We start from the raw sequence: 19,048 nt of genomic DNA on the forward strand, positions 1-19,048 counted from the left end.
CGCCGTCCTCGCCCCGTGTGCTCTCCTCCACGTTTCCCCTGCCTCCACCCTTCCCCACCCGTTGTGGGACACAGAGCTGCCCTGTGCCCGAGCCCGCGGGTAGATGGTGGGTGACACCGGTAGGTGGGACTGTGGGCACGGGGACTTGCCGATTTTCACAGTCTGTTACTGAAAACATAAAAGCTTTTTAAGCCTTAAAGCAGACTCTTCAAAGCTGAGTGCTGTAGTTGTGCAGAGTGGATGCTGCTCCCTTGGGAACACGTGGTACTTCATTATTACACTGACTTACTGGTTTGTCTTCGTTTTAATTCCAAAGCAGAATTACTTTGCACTTTGGAATGAATTGGTTTTTGGACTCTTCTGTTCCTCGATCTAACTTTTTTTGTGCCTTATTATTGGCTTTGTTTTGCTGCCATGTTTAAGTGGTGTTGCCTGAGCAGCACTCCTGCAGCCTGAACCCATGTCCCCGTATCCCTGTGTTGGGATGAAGGTCTGTGGGTAAATGAGGGGCAGCTCACGAGCTGGGCATTCACTCACTTCACTGCACTGACTGTGGGTACTGGTGTCAGTGGTGCCTTCACACAGACCTGGCCCTGTGATCAAAGCCTGAGCCAGGTTTCCACCCTGGCTTTGTAGTCACTAAATAATGAACAGAGGCTTTCTTTTCCAGGATGTTTGTGCTCTGCTTGTCCAAGCCTGTCAGCTGGTTCCCCTTGATCAGGAACATCTTGTCAGCAAAGTCTGTCAGCTTATGCATCACTTGCTTAACAGATATCAGGTAGGAAAAGTTTGGTCTTGTCCCTCCTTTCTGTCATGCTGGTTCCTAGTCCCCCACTAAGCCAGGGGGTCCTCTGTCTTTTTCCAGGGCTGTGGAGCCAACCTTCAGGCAAAGTTTCTTGTATTTTCACTGTATTAGTTAGTTATTTTTGGCTGAGGTTCTGATCTGGCTCTACTATGATTCCTTATGTAAAACCAGCTCTCAGTCAGAAGTGATTCACCATCGGAAATGCTCTTGGCTTTAGGACACTTGTGTTGATTTATCCATTGCTTAAGTGTCAGCTGATTCTGTGCTGGTGTGTGATTTTAACAGCCAGATTGCCCCAGTCTGTGACCAATATCTCTGGATTTATTGACTCCAACAGTACATGATGATGTTAATCTTGAACACAGTCCTTTTCTGTTGCCACAGGTGATGGTTGATGAGCAGAACTTGAATTTCCTTCTCTCCTACTGCATCTCTGCTCTGAAGCAGTGCAGCTCCTGGACACATGTTGAAATTCTGCAAGCCTTAGCAGCTCTTTTTTACAATAATGGGCCTAAATGTCAGAAGGTGAGTTTACAAACTAAGAGAAGTAACAACAAAAACATTTGCACCATTTGGCTGTTTCTACTTTATTTTATTCCTGAAAGAAAGAATAAAAAATTTCTCAATTTGTGTTACCTCCCATGCTAAGATTAGTTCCCATTTAAATAGTGATGGATGTTTATGAGAAAGTTGAATTTCAGGTGTGCATACTAATAATAAGAGAGAACAAGATTCTTCTCACGTGGGATACCTCTGTACCTGCAGCTGCAGGGACCACCTGGCCCGAGCCCTGAAGGAAGGGCACCAGGCTTAGTCTGCAGACCAGCCACCCTGTGTATCAGGCAGGCAGAACACAGGGAGCTTCAAATTGCACATTACTCCACAGGCTCCACTGAGGATCCTGAAATTCATCCTGTAACCAGACCAGGTGTTTATTGTGCAGTGGGCTCGGAGCCGTTTCAGGTGGAGACTCTCAGGTATCAATCCTCTGTGAAGCTCCTTGTTGCTACAGCGTGACAGTGTTTGAAATGCTGAATCCTCCTGCTGTCACCAGCTTGAGGCAGCTTGCAGAGCAGTCTCTGGGCTGAGCATGGGGTGGTGATGCTCACAGTTTTGGAGCTGCCAGCTTGTGTGGGTTTGTAGCCCATGTAACAGCAGCAGTTGTTCCTAGCTTGGCTTCATGTCTGGGAAAAGAGCATAAACTGGGACTCAGCTGAACTGAGCTCACACTTGATCCCTTCTTAATGCAAAATAAGAAAACTTAGGGAATTAAGTTTTTCATGCCGTTTTTTATAAACATAATCTGTCTCTGGAGTCTGGAATTGCAGCTGACAATTTTTAGGATTTGTTTTACTTCTCATTATCCTGCTCTGGTTTTGATTGGTAATAAATTCAGGTAATTTCCCTAAGTTGAGTCTGCTTTGCCCATGAGGGTAATCAGTGAGTGACCTCTCCCTGTCCTTAACTCATGAGCCTTTCATTTTATTTTCTCCCCCCTGTCTAGTTGAGGAGTGATGGAGCAGCTTTGGTGGCACCTGGTGTCCAGCCAGGGTGCAGCCACCCCACGTAGCCACGTTTAGCTGCCAAACACAAGAACCAGGAGGCTGAGGGAAGGGCACTGCCCCCTAATGACTTCTGGTGTTTTGTTTCAGTATCTCCCAGATTTGCTGGGCAGGCCTGGGCTCCTGGTGCAGTTCAGTGACCCCGCTCAGCCCGACGTGGAGCTCAGGAGGGCAGCGGTTCGCAGCATGGCAAACCTGTGCCTCAGGTGGGTACGAGCCTTTCTGGGTGGTTTGGAAGAGGTACATCTGCCAGCACAGGGCCAGCAAGGTGTACATGCATGAACTTGAAATTTAAAGCTTTAGTGCTCCAAGATACTGTGTCATAAAACAACATACTCTCAGTCTTCCAGAAGTAGTGTTATGGGGATTAGTTTAGGGAAGAAAAGAAAAAGTGGTGTGCTCTCTGGTCCCTGCAGTGATTCTTTGTGCAACAGGTCTCCTTTTGTTCTCTGTATGGTAGAACTGGTCCCTTTCAAAGAACCATCCATTCATCTGGGGCTCTTCAGGCCAACAGAGGGCTTGGATATGAGTTTGTGTAACTTTATGAACCTGTGGACAGAATTTAAACCAACCTTTTGTCTACTCCTGCTCTAATTTTAGTGTGCCTGGACAACCATACTTGGATGAGCCCTACAGAAGTGTTTGTTTTCAAACTTTCCTGAGTGTTCTGCAGTCTTCAAAAACCTCTGATGTAGATGACATCACTTTTTGCATGGTAAGTGTGAGTCTAATTGTCTAAAATACCGTGATTAGGAGATTGTGCTGCTGGAATATATGAAATTTGGAATGTCAACTGAGATTTTGCTTTAATAGTCTGTAATTTTTTATTCCATCACTGTAATTATGCTGAGCAAGACTGTAATTGCCTATAAAGTTACTTGAAAGATGTGAACCTTGAGTGATTTGGGAAGGAAAAGTAAGTAATTCTGTGTTTTCAGTTACTCCAAAATGCACTGAAAGGCATCCAGTCACTTCTCAACGGTGGGAAGATGAAACTAATGCAAACTGACCAAATTGGAGCTCTTCTTGCAGTATTAAAGGTAAATAGTTAAATCCACCTTGAGAAAGAGGCAAACACTGGAAGGTTCCAGATATTGTTAAGTGGGAAACAGGAGATGAGCAAGAGGGAGCAGAGAAGCCTGAACGTGGGGGGAGATGGAGTGTGAGATATAAAGAAAAAGACACTGAGTTTCTCTCACAGCATCTTAACTGCACAAAAGTGAGAGAAAGATGGGAAGCTTGTTTTTTTTTTTGGACCTATTTAAAATCCTTCTGGATGTAGTTGAATTTCAGAGGTAGCAGGGCTGTTCCGTGAGGGGAGAGGCAAGACCTGGGGGAAGAAGGAGCACAAGCCCAGCTGAAAGTTGGTGAACACCTGAGTAAATACACAGTAAATCTTTGTGCATCAGGGAGGGACAGAACACTAATGTTTGTATTCCTGCTGCAGAAATGCATGTTCCACGGGCTGCCAGGACTGAGCATAGAGGTGCCCCCAGCCCTGTACCCTGCTCCGTTACCTCAGTATGACAAAAGGTCACCTGTCAAGCAGGAACAGGCAGAACCAGCCAGCTTTAAGCAGACAGGGGTAAGCTGGGATGATCCTGATTCTACAGCATGTTTGTTGTGCTTGTGTGTTACCTGCCATGAAGATGGCTCTTCATGTTCTGAGCCCGGGATAAATTCAGTTCTTTGCTTTAAAGGTATTGATTAGAAATTCTGCACTGAGTAAAATTGCTGTGTGAACTCAGCTCTGCAGAGATTGGCTTTCCTGGGTTAAGCTGTGTTTGACAGTTACTCATCCATAGCCAAGAATTCCTGGCCTGCAGGCACGGGATTGATGGGTGCAGACTGGCCAAAGCTTTTGATTTTATAAGTTACATTTTCTCTCGTAACACTTGCACAATTGTTTGACTCTTCCTTGGGGAAGCCAAGTTCATCTAAAGACTGATTTCTTGTCTCATCTGCTCTGCTTAATACTTCTACAGGTTATTTTTTAACCCTGTAAACATTTTGGATTACTGATTATCTGAAAGACATTAGAGAAAATAAAGTTGCATACTCATGTTGACTTGTTTCTTTTTAGGTGTTGAACACCTACAGTAAATCTAAAAGAATTACAGAAGTATTTAATGTTCTTTAGTCACTTTTGTGTGAAATGTGATTTTTAACTACAATTTTTCTTAAATACTTTGCTTTACTGATAAAGCATCCAAAGCTTAATATTTGAGGCTCTTCAATTACAAATGCTTGGTATTACAAATACTAAGGTATTACTGAACTGATGTGACTGTTGCTACTAATAAGTAGAATTTATAATCTCAGATACTAAAGAGTGACTGTTTCTGTATGTACAGTGTTGCACAGACATGTAACTGCATTTATGGATTGGTTAAGTATTGGCTACACTAAATCTTATCTAAAAACTTGTTTAGAAACCTGTATAATGTGATGGTAATATACTATACAGAGAGCATGATTTATTATGTTAAACTATGCTTTTATTCTGGTTTAGCAGTTACTTTTGTTTTCAGATGAGACCCTTTTCCCTTAGATTTACAACCACAAAACCTTTGCACATCTTTCTAGGTATTATTTCAAAGGATTAAAAAAAAGAAATCCATTTTTTGTCCTTAAACAGAACCGAAGGAAAAAATCCAAAGGGAAACAAAAGAAGGGAGAGGAAGAGGGAAGAGAAGATTCGGGGGATGCAGGAAATGAGTCAGTCCTTGGAGCAGACATGCTGAAATTGCACTTGGGGGATGTGCAGAACAGTCCTTGTCCGGATCCTCGGCCTCGTGCCTCGGGTGCTGCATCTGTGTGTGCTGGGAAGGAGCCCTTGTCCTCCCAGGGCACTGGCTGGAAGAGGATCAGCAGCAGTGAGTCGGAATATTCTGATGCTGAAGGTGGAATCCAGAGCAAAGTGAGGTGATTGTTGTGCACACAAACATAAAACATGAGGCACTTCCACAGGATCCTCGCACTTTGCTCTAATCAAAGCTGCTGAGGAAATCACTTTCCCTTTTGATTTATGAGATGATACAAAAAAATCGAAAAGCAGTAATTTGTATTGGTTTGAAAGTAAATTTGTTCTTCTTCTTCCTGTTCTTGGTCTAAAGAATTTCCTCTCACAGCCAGCCACTAATATGAGTGAAAGAGGTGAAGTCCATCAGTTTTTCCTGCTGTTTTCATTAACCTTTTTGTTTGTTTTTAAGGTCTTACCAAGCCAATGTTCGTCAAGGGGCCCTGGCCTGTTTCCTCTCTGCTATAAAATCAGTAGAGAAGAGAGTTCTTTATGGCTACTGGTCAGCATTTGTCCCTGATGCTCCTGGTATTGGCAGCCCCCAGTCAGTGTCCCTGATGACTATTGCTCTAAAGGACCCTTCTCCAAAGGTGAGGCACTTCTGGGTACAAAAATTGTTGTGTTTTTCCCCATATTAATCTTAGGAGTTGTTGTCTCTGGCCTTCAGTAAATATTTGGCTACTGTATCACTGTACCACAAGAAATAAATAGGATGTATTGGCTAAGGATTGCTTCTATACATCTTAAAGTTACTAGAAAAGATAGCTGGAGTTGAATTTTGTCTTACTGGAGAAAGATTTTCACACAGTTAAAAATTCTCAATCGGCTCAAAGGAGGTGTTAAGAGGTAACAGAAATGTTTTATCATTTCAGACCCGTGCCTGTGCTCTTCAAGTCCTCTCAGCCATCCTGGAAGGTTCTAAGCAGTTTCTCTCAGTTGCTGAAGATGCCAATGATCACAAGAGAGCTTTTACTCCCTTCTCTGTCACTATTGCTTCCAGCATCCGGGAGCTGCACCGCTGCCTGCTGCTGGCCCTGGTGGCAGAGTCCTCTGCTCAGACACTGACACAGATAGTCAAGGTAACTGCACTGGAAGTGTGTCAGATGCTGCCCAAGAGGTGATGTTAGTCTGTAGATTAAGTCCTGAAGAAAGATTGCAGAGAAATGATTGTGGCTGTGGAGGACTTTGGTGGTGGGAAATAGAATGTTGTCATCTCACAAGGCTTCTTTGACCGAGTCATAGAATCCCAGAATGGTTTGGGTTGGAAGGGACCTTAAAGACCATATAGTTCCAATTTCCCTGCTGTGGGCAGGGGCACCTTCCACTAGACCAGGTTGCTCAGAGCTCCGTCCAGAGTCCCAGGGATTTTTTTTTAGCACAATTCTCTTGTTTCTGCTTTTCCTTAGTCTTTTTGGAGCTGAACGAACCTATAAAAGGTTCATTCTGAAGACTCACATTGACTTTAAAACTGGAATCCAAATTGATAAAAATATCTTTCCATGGGCTATTGAAATTCCTTGGTCTTTATGCCACAGTATTAACTCCTTGTTCTTTGAAGCCAGGTTTGTAAACAATTTTCACACAGAAGATAATTGGGGCCTTTATTTTCAGGCACCCTCAGATAATGAACTGAGTGACCTAAATTACAAATGTAAAACCAAATCTATGGAAGGCCAGGCTGACAGTGTAACCATCACCCCACATGTGTTCTTTTGTGTGTTCCAGTGCCTTGCAAACTTGGTTTCCAATGCACCCTACAACCGATTAAAGCCTGGGCTGCTGACGAGAGTGTGGAACCAGATAAAGCCCTACATCTGTCACAAAGGTTTGCATTCTCTCTGTGTATGTTCTGTCTTCATTCAGCATTGGTTATTACCAACTCTGTAGATTCCCTTCCTCCTCTGTGCTTCATAAATACAGAATTCACTAGCAATAGATAAATGTTTATATGTTCTAATCTGTCTCGTCTGAAAGCTGCTGAAGGAGGATACTAATGGACTGGTTTTTTTGGCTCTTTCTTTCCCCACCCTGTTTTCTCCTGCAGATGTTAACGTTCGAGTTTCCAGCCTGACGTTATTAGGGGCAATAGTGTCTGTCCAGGCACCTTTACCAGAGGTGCAGTTACTTTTGCAGCAGCCCAGCTCTTCAGGGCTGAACAACAGCGGCAGCACAACCCCTCGGCGCTTTCATTCCTCTGAGCAGTGGAGGAAAGCTCTCCCCTCAGAAGGGGAGCCTCTGGAAAATCCAGCAGGATGTGTATCTCCAGAACCCTGCTGGCTGCTCCATCTCTGTGTTTCCATCATCGTCCTGCCCAGAGAGGATTCCTGTTCTGACAGCGACGTGAACTTCCCGTCCTTGTCCAGCGTCTACGAACCGTGTCCCCTGCGACTGGAATCCCTGCAGGTGGGATGAACAGCAGCTTGGGGCAGTACCAAACTGCCTCCTGGCAGCCAGACCTCAGTTGTGGGTTCCCTTTGCTCCACTCTCTCTCAGGGAGATTTTTCTCTTCTTTGTTTTTAAATATTATTTGGTTGTGTGTGCTGGCACCTGGTGAAGACTGTGAGTCTTCCCCATGCAAACTCCTCCACAGAGCATCTAAATGAAAGTTTTGCTGGAAAACAGTGGGGAAGAGCCCTGCAGTCAAAGGACAGGGAACTGTGGAATGATGCTGGTGTGACTCAAGGAGTACCTGTGAATGTTGAGGCTTGGCCTTGTTTTCCTCATGTAACCACAGAAAAGAGTAAGATTTTGTAAAATGTATCCCGGGAAGTCTCACTCTCTTCCTGGAACAATAAATAATTGTTAAATCCAACTTCACAGAAGGCAGTAGCAGCATTACAGGAGGTACAGAATGTCTTGCTCTTACACTCTTGCTTATTTTTTTAGCTACAGGAGTCCTCACTCACAGTAAATAATTCATGGTGTTGCTACCTGATAGTGCTTCTGTAGCTCTTTTTTGAACAAGGTAATGGAGCCAGGAGGTTTTTAATTAGCTCTAGTATTCTAGAAGTTGTGCTGCAAGGTGTATCTGTTACATCAGAGTTCAGTACATGGTCCCAGGGTTGATTAGCCCATTAACATCCTCTCCGTGTGTATTTGGGGTATTTTGGGTTAACAGAAGGGAAAAACACTGAGTGGAATTTCTTTTGTCCATGTCTAGGTGTTGGCTCTTCTTGTGAAAGGTTATTTCCCTATGGCTCAGAGCTATTTCCTAGAACTTGGAGAAGTGGCCTGCAGATGCATGGAAGAAATGGATCCCTCCATTCAGCTTCATGGAGCCAAAGTAAGAGCAGAGGACACACCAACTTTGTTTTACCCAATGAGTTTTATCTGAGTGTGCTTTGCAAACACAGATGAATAGTGATGAATATTCAGAGCATCTGTGTGTGTGATGTAGAAATGCAGTACCCTGACACTATGAGAAATGCACCTTCAGCTTCCAGTCTTGAAGTCTCAGCAGAATTTGGTTGCTCTGCTGAGTCACCAGGAAGCTTGGGAAGTGCAAGGACTGGTCCTTCCCTGATTTAGCATCAGCTGGTGCAGGGACTGTAGTCTGTCACCCAGAGGAAAGCTCAGAGAGATTTGTCTTTGTGCAGCAATTTTTCCAGCTGAAGGCCTTATGTAAGAAAAGCTTTTATCAAATTTCTTCAGTAGCAGGGACAGAATAGAGTCCAAAACAATACTGAATCTTTTATTTTTGCTCCCTGGGTAAGTATGGTCCTAGATGAAGGTTGCTGTAGTTCCTTGGTTCTTGAGTCATCCCTGATGAAGACCTCCTTGCTTTTTCTTCCTCTGCAGCTTCTGGAGGAGCTGGGCACAGGTGTCCTGCAGCAGTACAAACCCGACTCACCCACTGCCCCTGCTCAGAGAGTGCCAGTCAGCCTGGTAAGTGTGAGATTCCACTGCACTGGACTCTGCAAAGTCACTGGCATGGATACAGATAAATCCTGCAGGGAAGCAGGAAGGGACTCGGTACTCTGTGGCTTTACAGATGCTGATATGAACAATTTTTGTAGACTTCCTGCATTATTTTGGCAGGTTTTGTCGGTAGGCAGGTGTGTTGGTTTTTATTTTACATGATGTTAACTCTGCCTCTCTGCCTTTCCTCTTCCCACCTCTTCCTGCCTGCTTGAGATCCGAGGGCTGGAAGAACAGCACCAACTCTGCATGTGTCATCACTGCTGCATAAAACTTTTAAGGTTTTGGTGAATTTGCGTTGTTAAAGAGCCAACCTACCTTTCCTGGCTGCTCACAAGTGCATAGAGAGTGACCAGAATCACAATAGATGTGAATGCAGAAAAGTTCCTTAGCTGTTTTTTGCCTAAGTTTGCAGAAGCTGAGGAACTGGCATCCTAGTTGGTAACATAGGCCTGGTTAAGGCTTGCTTCTGTGAACAGAAGGCAGGTTTAAAAATTTTCTTGGCTCATGCTGAGTTTTGAGCCTACAAGATAGGAAATGTGTTCAGTAGCACCAGGTTCCTGTTACTTGCTATGAAGGTAAATTGTCAGGCAAATGAAAATACCCAGCTGTGGATTCAGGAATGGGATTGTAACTCCCCCTAATGCAGTTTAATCTGAGTGTATGTGGCCTTGAGAAGGAAACAAACAGAACTTGGTGAAAAACTGCTTGATAACAGTACTAAAGTGTCTTTAAAATGTTTCTGAATGCCAAATATTTTGGGCTTCAAACAATTGTAATCCCTTCCATGTGTGATTGTGCTTACTGCTGTAAGTATTTCTTAAAGACAATCATCTTTAAGACAATCTATTATAGAACTTGTGTGTAATTGCTGAGTTTAAACAGGTAAACCTGGCTGCTTCTCCTGTAGGTTGTGACTTTCTGGAAGATGATGTTGAATGGCCCTTTACCTGGCACTCTCCAGAACTCCCCATATGCCACTCTCCAGACAAGTGCCTGTGACGCCCTGTCCTCTATCTTGCCAGAAGCTTTCAGCCTTCTGCAGGTAAGAGAACACACCTTTAAATGTGGTATGTTTACCTTTGAGGCTTTTTCCTTGACCACCAGATTACAGTAGTATAAAGCCTTTTAAAATTTATTAGGAGAGGGTGAAGAAAGCTTCCAGAATTATTAGGTTTTTTACATTCTGAACATTGTGACCGTTGAAGGCTGGAAAGGGCAATGTTGGGAGTAATTAGTCTATCAAAACAATTAAACTCTGGGTCACAGCAGCTGTTTGGCCCTGCCATGAATACTCAGCCTTGGAGATGTTGCACAGGAGATGGAGGACAAGGATTTCATGGCATGAGGGAGGGGTGAGGGATTGTTATTGTGCTGGTTAATTCTTTGAAGAGCCAGCTGAGCCAACAACCACGGCCTGACGTTGTGCACCCGTTTCCGTGAGTGTTTTTTAGTTTTGGCTGGCTTTGAAAACACCAACCTGTGGTGATTGCCCTGGCAGAAGCAAACAAATCTGTTGGCCTCACTCTGCCTTTGCAACATGAAATATGCTTTTAAACATGAAAGCCTTGGCAGTGGATCCCCACTGCATTGTGCAGCTCCTTCTGTGTCACCGTGCCCTTGCTGGGGAGTGCTCTGCCAGATCTCATTTGCCCAGGAATTGCTAGTCCAGCAGTATCTCTGGAATTCTCCATCCAGCTTCTCCAAGTACAGGGTGTACTTCATCCTCCTGTACTTTGATCCCATGCACTCTCTTGTCCCTGTGGCCACGTGGGGTCAAGTCAGTGCCCACTGTGACCCTTTGTCATGGGCTGGTGAACTGACAACCTGCCCAGGATGAACTTACCCTGCCTGGCTGTCCCAGTTAATGAAGGGGAAAAGAGGGAAGTAAGGAAAAAGCAACCCATTCACTCTGTTTTACCTCTGGTGGATGATAGTTAATATTTTGGTTTCCTTTGTGATATTCTCTAACAACAGTGAGATCCCGTTTGCTGGAGGCGTTCTCGTTTCCCGCGTGGGATCCTGGAACACCAGTGAATTTTCTTTTGACTACGCTCTGAGTGGAAGCTCCTACAGATCCCACACGTTAGGGTCTTTCAGAGTGTTTGTGTGTGTTTGTGGGACAGAGCTTTCTTCAGTCCCTCCCGTTGCAGGATGACCAGCAGATCCTGTGTGTGACGCTGCTGCTTGGCCTGAACCACAGCGAGAACCCCCTGGTCAAAGCTGCTGCTGCACGTGCCCTGGGAGTCTACATCCTGTTCCCTTGCCTCAGGCAGGTCAGAGCCAGCCTACTTCCCTTCTTCTCAGCCACTTCAGAAAGGGTTTGATGAACCATAAGTCGTGGAACATGGATTCTTTTGAAATTAATTGGGTTTACTTTTGGTCTGTTGTGTATTTATAGCTTTTCCTTACTGGCTCCATACTGGCTCTTGCCTTTTGTGTGAGAGCAGAACCAGTGCAGCTTTAAGTGGATGAAGCAGAAGCCAGAGTGCCTCGTGAATGAGAGGAGAAGGAGGGAGGTCAGGATCTTCCCTGAGCTCTTAGGGGTGGAAGTTGAAGTGGTTAGGTTGGCATAAAGGAGCTGTAAGAGGTGAGGTAGAGCTGGGCTGAGGGGAACAGCTCTGCAGGGCTCTGTGGTGTTTAATGGTTGGACTCCCTCTTACAGGTCTTTTCCAACCTTAAGGATTCTGTGTTTTAACAAATCTTTAACGTGAAGGCTTCAGTTTTGCTTAAAACTAAGAAATAAGAGTTTATTTAGAGAAAAATGCTGGTTTGTTTCCACGAAAACTCGCATCTTGGCTGAGCTGTAAGACTCGGAGCTTTTGCCATGTGGCCTTAAATAAATGATTGTAATAAAGAAATTATGCAGTAGCTGACACTGAGGTTTGACTCCAAAATATTTCTAAAGAAGATCCTTTACCATAGGCACATGTAATGTGCCATAGAAGAGAAGATCAGACAGGCAGCTCGACAATTGGAGAAGCAATTACTTTGAGAGTGGGATTTGATGAGTATAAGATTGGCAGTCCAAGTAATTATGTTAAAATCCAAAGTAACTAAAGCACCAGTGAAATTAAATAATAGATTGAAGCCTTCCAGCAACAGCTACCCAAGGGTGGTGAACTTGGTCAGCATTCAGGCTTGGGAAGTTAATTAAGGTCAGACAAAGCTGTACAGAGCTTTGTTGAGCTTAAAAGGTGTCACCTCCAAAAGAAGAGTATATGAATAGAGCTGGTCTCTCTGCAGGTATCGTTTTCCCTAGAAAATCCAGAATGTATGTGTTTTACTTAAGGAAATCACCTGAGTTTTGAAAACCTTCTAACTTTGCAGCAGTTTTTGCTCTGACAGGATGTGATGTTTGTGGCAGACACAGCAAATGCCATCCTGAATTCCCTGCACGACAAGTCTCCCAACGTCCGTGCCAAGGCAGCCTGGTCCCTGGGCAACCTGACAGATACTCTGATCATCAACATGTACGTAAGGACACCTTGGCCTGTGTGTGAAACCTCTCTGCCATGTCCCCAGAGTGTCAGACACAGGGCACTGGTCTACAGGAGGACACGGCCTCAAGCTGTGCCAGGGGAGGGTCAGGTTGGACATCAGGAGGAATTTCTGCATGGAAAGGGTGGTCAGGCATTGGAAAGGGCTGCCCAGAGAGGTGGTGGAGTCCCCCTCCCTGGAGGTGTCCAAGTTTGAAGTTTCTCAGTTTGAAGCCATTCTTCCTTGTCCTATACGTGCTCTTGTAAAAAGCCTCTCTGAAGAGAGACTCTCTCTACATTCCAAGTTTACTTTCTGGGTTTCTGTTTCTTGTATGTTTCTTGGTGTAATGACATGGTTCCTTTACTTTCAACATAACACAGAAGTAAAAGTAATAAATATTTAACCCTTCCTCCAGCCAAAGACTGAGGGAAGCCCAACCTACTGTTACATTTTTAACAGGAGAAATAGTTATCATATATTCCTGCTACAGAATTGCCCCTGAGCAATTCCTTGCCCTCTGTTTTTTATTACAGACTTAACCATTGCTAACCAGGTTTCTTGCATTGATAGTTTGGTTTTAAATTAATAAACATAGTGGTCACATGCAGAAAGGCCTGCCTTACATATTAGCCCTCTAAAGAGTGAAGGTTGTTTGTTTGTGGGCCTTTATAAAGGGTTGTAGCACATCTTTGGGGATGGGTCAGCTGAGTTGGGTGTTCACAGGATGATTCTCCTGCCAGGCAAACCATGGGACAAAGCTTTCAGGAGGACCTTTCTGATCTCCTGCTGCTGAAATTGTTACGGTCTGCCACAGAAGCATCCAAGGACAGAGACAAGGTAGGACTGAGGGGAAGGAGGGTGGAGTTGGTGTAGTTGCATTTTTATTTAAAAAGGAAAAAGTTTCTTTGGGTCTCTTTGCCCCAACAGATGAGGAGAGCTGTAGCTCAGCATCCTCCCTCGAGGGCTGGTGTTTGGAGGTTTCCTGTGTTGTTTGACCATTTGATTGTGCTTTTCCACAGTGCAGGGGTTTTTGGTTTGGTCTGGGCCCATTTGCAGTGAATGATCTTTCTGGTGGCATTTAGGAAGTTGCCGTGTGATAAGACCACCAGTGTGATTCCAGCTGTGCTCCTTGTTGGCTCTGAGCGTGATTTCACAGCGGGCTTGACAAACCTGGGGACCGGGGTGGTCTTTGTGTCTGTGCGTTCCAGGTGAAGAGCAACGCCGTCCGTGTCCTTGGGAATGTGCTCCATTTCCTGCAGCCCTGCCACATCTCCAACCCCAGGTTCAGGGAGGCCATCGAGGAGGCTCTGCAGGCCCTCATTGGCACCGTGCAGAGCGAGGCCACCATGAAGGTGCGCTGGAACGCCTGTTACGCGCTGGGGAACGTGTTCAGGAACCCTGCCCTGCCTCTCGGTGAGTCCTGCTCCCCCCTGCACCCACACAGCACTTGGGGGTTTGGTCAGACCATCTCTGGTACCAGTGTGGTGGAGAAGAAGCAAACAGAGCTGGGTGTTGCTGTCAGAGCTTTCCCAGAGCTCTTCCCAGGGGAACAGGCTCAGCTCCTGCCAGTGCCAGCACAGGTGTAACTGCTGTGTTCAGCTGGATCTGTCATGTTAGAAAAGAGTGTGAGCATGGGGTTGTAGCTGTGAATAGATGCCAAATGTCACTTTTCCTCTTGGAAAATTTCAGATTAACTTTTTAAACTAATATTTAATTTCATAACACCTGGTTCTCTCACTTAAACCACAATAAATACAATAAATATAAGCCCATTAAATATTTAGGAGATATAATTACAGTTTTGTAAGTTACAGTTTTGTATATTTTAAAATACAAAATATTAAAAAGGGGTTGATTAAAAAGGGGGGCTTTGGGGTTTTTTTTTTGGTTTTTTTTTAGGAGAGGCTCCTTGGACCACACAAGCATACAGTGCACTCTCCTCAGTGGTCAAGTCCTGCAAGAACTTTAAAGTCCGAATCAAGTCGGCCATGGCCCTGTCCATCCCGAACAAGAGGGAATGCTATGGCTCCACAGAGCAGTTCTCCCAAATCTGGAGTGCCTTGGTGGTGGCCTTGCAGAGGAGTGAGGACACTGAGGACTTCCTGGAGTTCAAGTACAGCTCCAGCCTCAGGACGCAGATCTGCCGGGCTCTGCTGCATCTGCTGCGGCTGGCGAAGGGCACGGATCTGCCCGTCATCTGGGGCACCATCAGGGACCACGGGGAGGCCATCAAACCCTACATCCTGCAGTACCTGAGCTCTGGGGGGGAGGACAGCGACCCAGGGACACCCACGGACCTGGGAGAGAGGGAGAGAGGATTGCAAGGAGCCATCGACCATCTCAGTGGGATAGAGAAACAGCTGGGGGGCAAGGCGAGGGTGAGAGTGTCCCTGTACCTGGAGGATGTCCTGACAAACCACACCAGTGCCACGGAACTAACAGAGGCTTAGAAGGAAACACCCACTTCAGTGACCAAAACTTCCCCAGGAAGCACTGAACTGTGTTCCCTTACACAGGGCATCCAGAGGAAACATTTCCTGCTGCTGATATTAAGTATTTTATTTTGAACTTATTCATAATGCCTGATGAAAAACCTCTAGAACTTCATTTTTATATTATTATTATTTTTATTGCTGTGCTTGCTGAATTCTGAAGTTGCCCTCCCCAGGGCTGGTTTGTGCATTCGCTGTTACAGTGTCACCACTTGGAAAACAAATGCCTTTTCCTTCTTTGTCTCTTTTACAAAGCAGCCTCTTCCCTCAAAGCTTATCTCAAGCATTTTGTTCCTATTGCTGCAGGATCCAAAATCATGTTTGTAAAAGAGGGGGCTGGAAGAATTTTGTTTTTCAGAGCACTGCAAATGTTGTCACTCTTGTGTTCCTGCAATAAACCCAAATATGCCAATATTTGAAGAATAGCTCAGAGCAAACACCCTTTGCCTTTACCTGTCTGTGTTCCCAGTGTCAGACACCAGGCCTGCACCTCCCTGCTGCCTCCATTTGTCCTGTCTTCCAAAAACTCACAATTCCCTGTCTACAGGTGGATGGTACTGTGCTGTGTGAGCCAGAAAATTCCAAGTAGGTTCTCCAAGGATGGAATTTTGGCTCTTCAAGCACATCTGTGGGAGGTGCAGTGATGTTCTTAACAGCCTGTGGGTTCATTTCTGATTCTGGAGTTCTGTCCCCTTCCCATTCCTTCCTGCTGGTGTTACTTACTCTGTGTTTGCTCTGTGCTCACTCTGCTGATACCGGGGGAGCAGTGAGCTCTCTGATGTTGCTGGGGACAAATCAGTGCCTCCAGGAATGAGCAGGGCCGTGGGGCACTCAGAGTTAAGTGCCTGCTGGCCTAACCTCGGGCTGGATGTTTGAACAGAGCTCAGGGCAAGCCCTGCCTGCCATAAAACCTCTTTGGGATACAAAATTCATCTGCTTTGTTCTTCCATCCTCACCGCTGGTTTCAACAGCCCTCAAGTGCTGTTCTGAAAACCTCTGAAACCCTCTGGAGTAACGGAGTCTTTTTTTCCCTGGGTGGATGGGGCCAGCTCTCTCCCAGGGGTGACTTCTCCTGCCATCCCCTCCTGCAGCAGGAGCTCTGCCAGCAGCTGGTGTGTGGTCAGGCTTGTCCAAGTGCTGGGAAATGCTGGGATGGAGACTGAGGAAGAGAGGGACAGAGCTGAGCATCCCTGCTGGTCCCTACTGGGACAAGGGCCCTATCCTAGCTCAGGAGCACCCTGACTGCTTCAAGTGATAGGTTTGCACTTCAAATGCCACTTGCTCCTTTTCTCTCTGGCTGCTGCAGTTGTACCTGTACCTGAACCAAGCCTGTGTTTCACAGCTGTGTTCTGCCTCAGGGAGAAATCTGCCCCATTACCACTGAGGCAGGTGCTGGTTTTGCTCTGGCTGGTGGAACCAACTCCATCCAGCATCTTTTGAAGATGAGATAAACATCTGAGCACCTGCCTTCCATCAGGGCCGAGCAGCTGTGTGTGTGTGGCACAGGGGCATTGCTGGGGAGACAGAGGGAGGGGGCAGGTGGGGAGAGTGAGGCCTGATTTCTGTGGGCAGGAATTAAAGAGCCACTGGGTGGGCACCTGGGTCAGTTATGGGGTTCAGCTGTGCCTGGTCCTGGCCCCACCAGCTACTGCTGCTGGTGGTGGCTGCACCTGGGTACAGAGCTGAGGGAGCTGAGCAGTGCTGGGATGGGCTCTCCTGCCTGACACCGAGGTCAGTGATGATTTTATCTGTCTCTTCAGTGTCATGCTCGTTTTTGGAGCCTGGCAGAGCCGTGTGGGCTGTGTGTGCCCTGTACCACCTGCTTGCTGCCAGTGAGAGCCCCAGGGTTGGATGCAGCCTCTGTCCTCGGCTGGGGCCTGGTGGGGCATGAGGTGCTCAGGGCCAGGGAAAGGCAGCACCTTCCCCACCCTGGCCAAGGTTTTATTGTGCTGCCTCTTTATTGTTGTGTTTACAAGCCAGGCACTTTATAGGTTTTCCTATGAATAGTTCCAAGGAGAAGGTAATTACCTTATCACATGCAGGATGATTTATAGCCAAGGTGGCAAGGGACATTCAAGCTCCACATCGGCTCCGTTTGAAAGACAATCCTCCTGTTCCTCCGCGGGGTCACTGGGCGGGGGAAAACAAAAGGGCTTTAGTGCCCGGCCTGATCCCAGCCCAGGGCTGTCTCCTGCGGCTGAGCAGCCCCGGAGGGAGCGTTTCCATGGGCTTGTTGCCCACCCGCAGCCCCGTGGGTGCCCCTGGGGCTGCCCCCGGTGGTGAGCTCTGCCCTGGGCACCCCCGGGGGTTCAGAGCTGGGGTGGCAGCTCAGGTTGTAATGCCCTTTGTATTTACCTGCATTACCCTGGTGACCACGCAGGGACTGTCCCGGTGGCCTCGCAGGCACCAGGGTGGCTCTCGGTGGGGCCGGGTTGGCATGTGCCATGGTGGCTCGGTGAGCTGAAGAGCTTGGTTTTGTTGGCAAAACTCCTCACTGGCATCTGCAGATCCACACAGAGCATCCGTGGGTGCCGTTAAACACCCCCTTATCTGCACCGAGCCATTTTGAGTGCTATTTTAATATTTTCTTTTCCCTCCTCTCCCCCCAGTAACTGTCTCTGTGGCCTGGGAGCAAAGCCAGTGATTTACCGAGTACCCTGTGGCTTTTTGGGGCCTCAGCATCCCGGTGCAGCCGCCGTCGGGTCGGGCAGCGCCGGGAGCGGCCCCGGTCCCGGGGCCACGAGGTGGCACCATGTCCCCGGGCACGGCGGCCCCTCCTGCGCGGGGACACCCGGGGGGGCCGGGGAGCCCCTCGGGGAGGGTCCTGACATCCCTCTCAGAGTGCTCGGGTGTCCCCCGGCAGAACGTCTGTTCGTCCCCGAGGCCGTCCCCGGGGCCGCGGCACCCGCAGCTCACGCAGCGAGGTCCGAGCTGGTGCCGACGCGGGTTCCCCGTGTGACAAACCGAACCCTTCTCCGTCCGGTGATTTTCCATCTCGATGGTTTTGGGGCACTGGGAGGGCCTTGACGCTCCCTCCGTGCAGCCCCCGGTGTCAGTGAATCGGAACATGAGCAATGGGGTGGCGAAGGCAGGGGTGACTTCCAGTGGCGGGGTGAAAGGGAAGAGGCTGATGCTCAGTTCATGCCTGCTGTCTCTCCCGTAAAAAATGGCTCCGCGCTCTCTCTCAGACCGTCCCTCCCTGGGACCCGCTAATTCGGTGATTTTTATCCTGTCTGGTTTCCTTCTCTCCCCCCTGCCCCGCTGTAACCTCCCGGCGCTCCTCCCGGGGCGGCTCCGGGGTCGTGGCTGATGGATGGCCCCCGGCAGCGCCCGCACGGAGGAGCCGACGGCTGGCGAGGGGATTTCGGCACAGCCCGACCCTCGGTGGGTCTGACCCGGCCGTCGCACCAACCTCCGCTCCCAGGCCATGCTCTCCCGGGAGTTAAAGCCTGTCTCAGGAGGCATCCCAGCGGGAAGAGTGCGGGCAATGAGGGAAGGAGGGCTCCTGGCACGGGCAGGGCCAAGTGAAGAAGGGGATGGAGATGATAAAGGGGCTTGGAGAGCCTCGGGGAACAGGATTGTCCCTGGGGTCATACTTCCCCGTGCCACCCCCGGGAAAGGGAGCCCGCACTTCTCCGGGGGGTCCTCCGGCTCCCCGGGAGCCCAGACTGGTATTTCAGTCTAGACGTGCTGGTATTTTTCAGTCCAGCAGATTTCCTTGATGGCCCAGCGGCGGAGCACGGGCATGCTTGGCACGCCGGCACCGGCGGGGGGTTCCCGCGGGGGCACGGGGGGCACAGCCCGGGCAGGAGTCCTGCCGAGGAAACGTGCCCGATCCCTGCTCCGGGGGACGTTTGCATTGGAATGGGAGGGAAAACTATGTGGAACTTGAAATCTGCTCATAAACCCAGGCTTGCTGGGTGAGAAACTTGCCGTGTCTTGCTCGAGCACTGGCCCACGTGCACAGGGCTGCGATGGGCTGGGTGAGGGC

The 19,048-nt window shown here is 47.8% G+C and overlaps 1 protein-coding gene across 2 annotated transcripts in view; it reads left to right on the forward strand.

Annotated features, from left to right (window-relative positions):
* Nucleotides 1-15,482, forward strand: part of HEATR6 (HEAT repeat containing 6) — a 23,316-nt gene extending 7,834 nt beyond the window's left edge. Inside the window, exons 3-21 of one of the 2 annotated variants that reach the window (XM_018084842.2) lie at nucleotides 671-778; nucleotides 1,190-1,330; nucleotides 2,458-2,573; nucleotides 2,968-3,082; nucleotides 3,306-3,407; nucleotides 3,815-3,952; nucleotides 5,006-5,292; nucleotides 5,580-5,757; nucleotides 6,040-6,246; nucleotides 6,893-6,992; nucleotides 7,212-7,570; nucleotides 8,328-8,450; nucleotides 8,966-9,052; nucleotides 9,996-10,130; nucleotides 11,239-11,361; nucleotides 12,434-12,558; nucleotides 13,306-13,402; nucleotides 13,774-13,978; nucleotides 14,465-15,482. In XM_018084842.2, coding sequence (XP_017940331.2) covers nucleotides 671-778; nucleotides 1,190-1,330; nucleotides 2,458-2,573; nucleotides 2,968-3,082; nucleotides 3,306-3,407; nucleotides 3,815-3,952; nucleotides 5,006-5,292; nucleotides 5,580-5,757; nucleotides 6,040-6,246; nucleotides 6,893-6,992; nucleotides 7,212-7,570; nucleotides 8,328-8,450; nucleotides 8,966-9,052; nucleotides 9,996-10,130; nucleotides 11,239-11,361; nucleotides 12,434-12,558; nucleotides 13,306-13,402; nucleotides 13,774-13,978; nucleotides 14,465-15,015 — 3,297 coding nt within the window. In that variant the 3' untranslated portion in view covers nucleotides 15,016-15,482. Of the gene's footprint in view, nucleotides 1-124; nucleotides 779-1,189; nucleotides 1,331-2,457; nucleotides 2,574-2,967; nucleotides 3,083-3,305; nucleotides 3,408-3,814; nucleotides 3,953-5,005; nucleotides 5,293-5,579; nucleotides 5,758-6,039; nucleotides 6,247-6,892; nucleotides 6,993-7,211; nucleotides 7,571-8,327; nucleotides 8,451-8,965; nucleotides 9,053-9,995; nucleotides 10,131-11,238; nucleotides 11,362-12,433; nucleotides 12,559-13,305; nucleotides 13,403-13,773; nucleotides 13,979-14,464 lie in introns of those variants that run through there. The other variant, XM_029964646.1, reaches the window with a different exon arrangement.
* Nucleotides 15,483-19,048: the final 3,566 nt, after the last annotated feature.

The sequence above is a fragment of the Manacus vitellinus genome, unplaced genomic scaffold (assembly GCF_001715985.3).
Source record: "Manacus vitellinus isolate BGI_N305 unplaced genomic scaffold, ASM171598v3 scaffold_76_pilon, whole genome shotgun sequence".
Classification (NCBI taxonomy): Eukaryota; Metazoa; Chordata; class Aves; order Passeriformes; family Pipridae; genus Manacus; species Manacus vitellinus.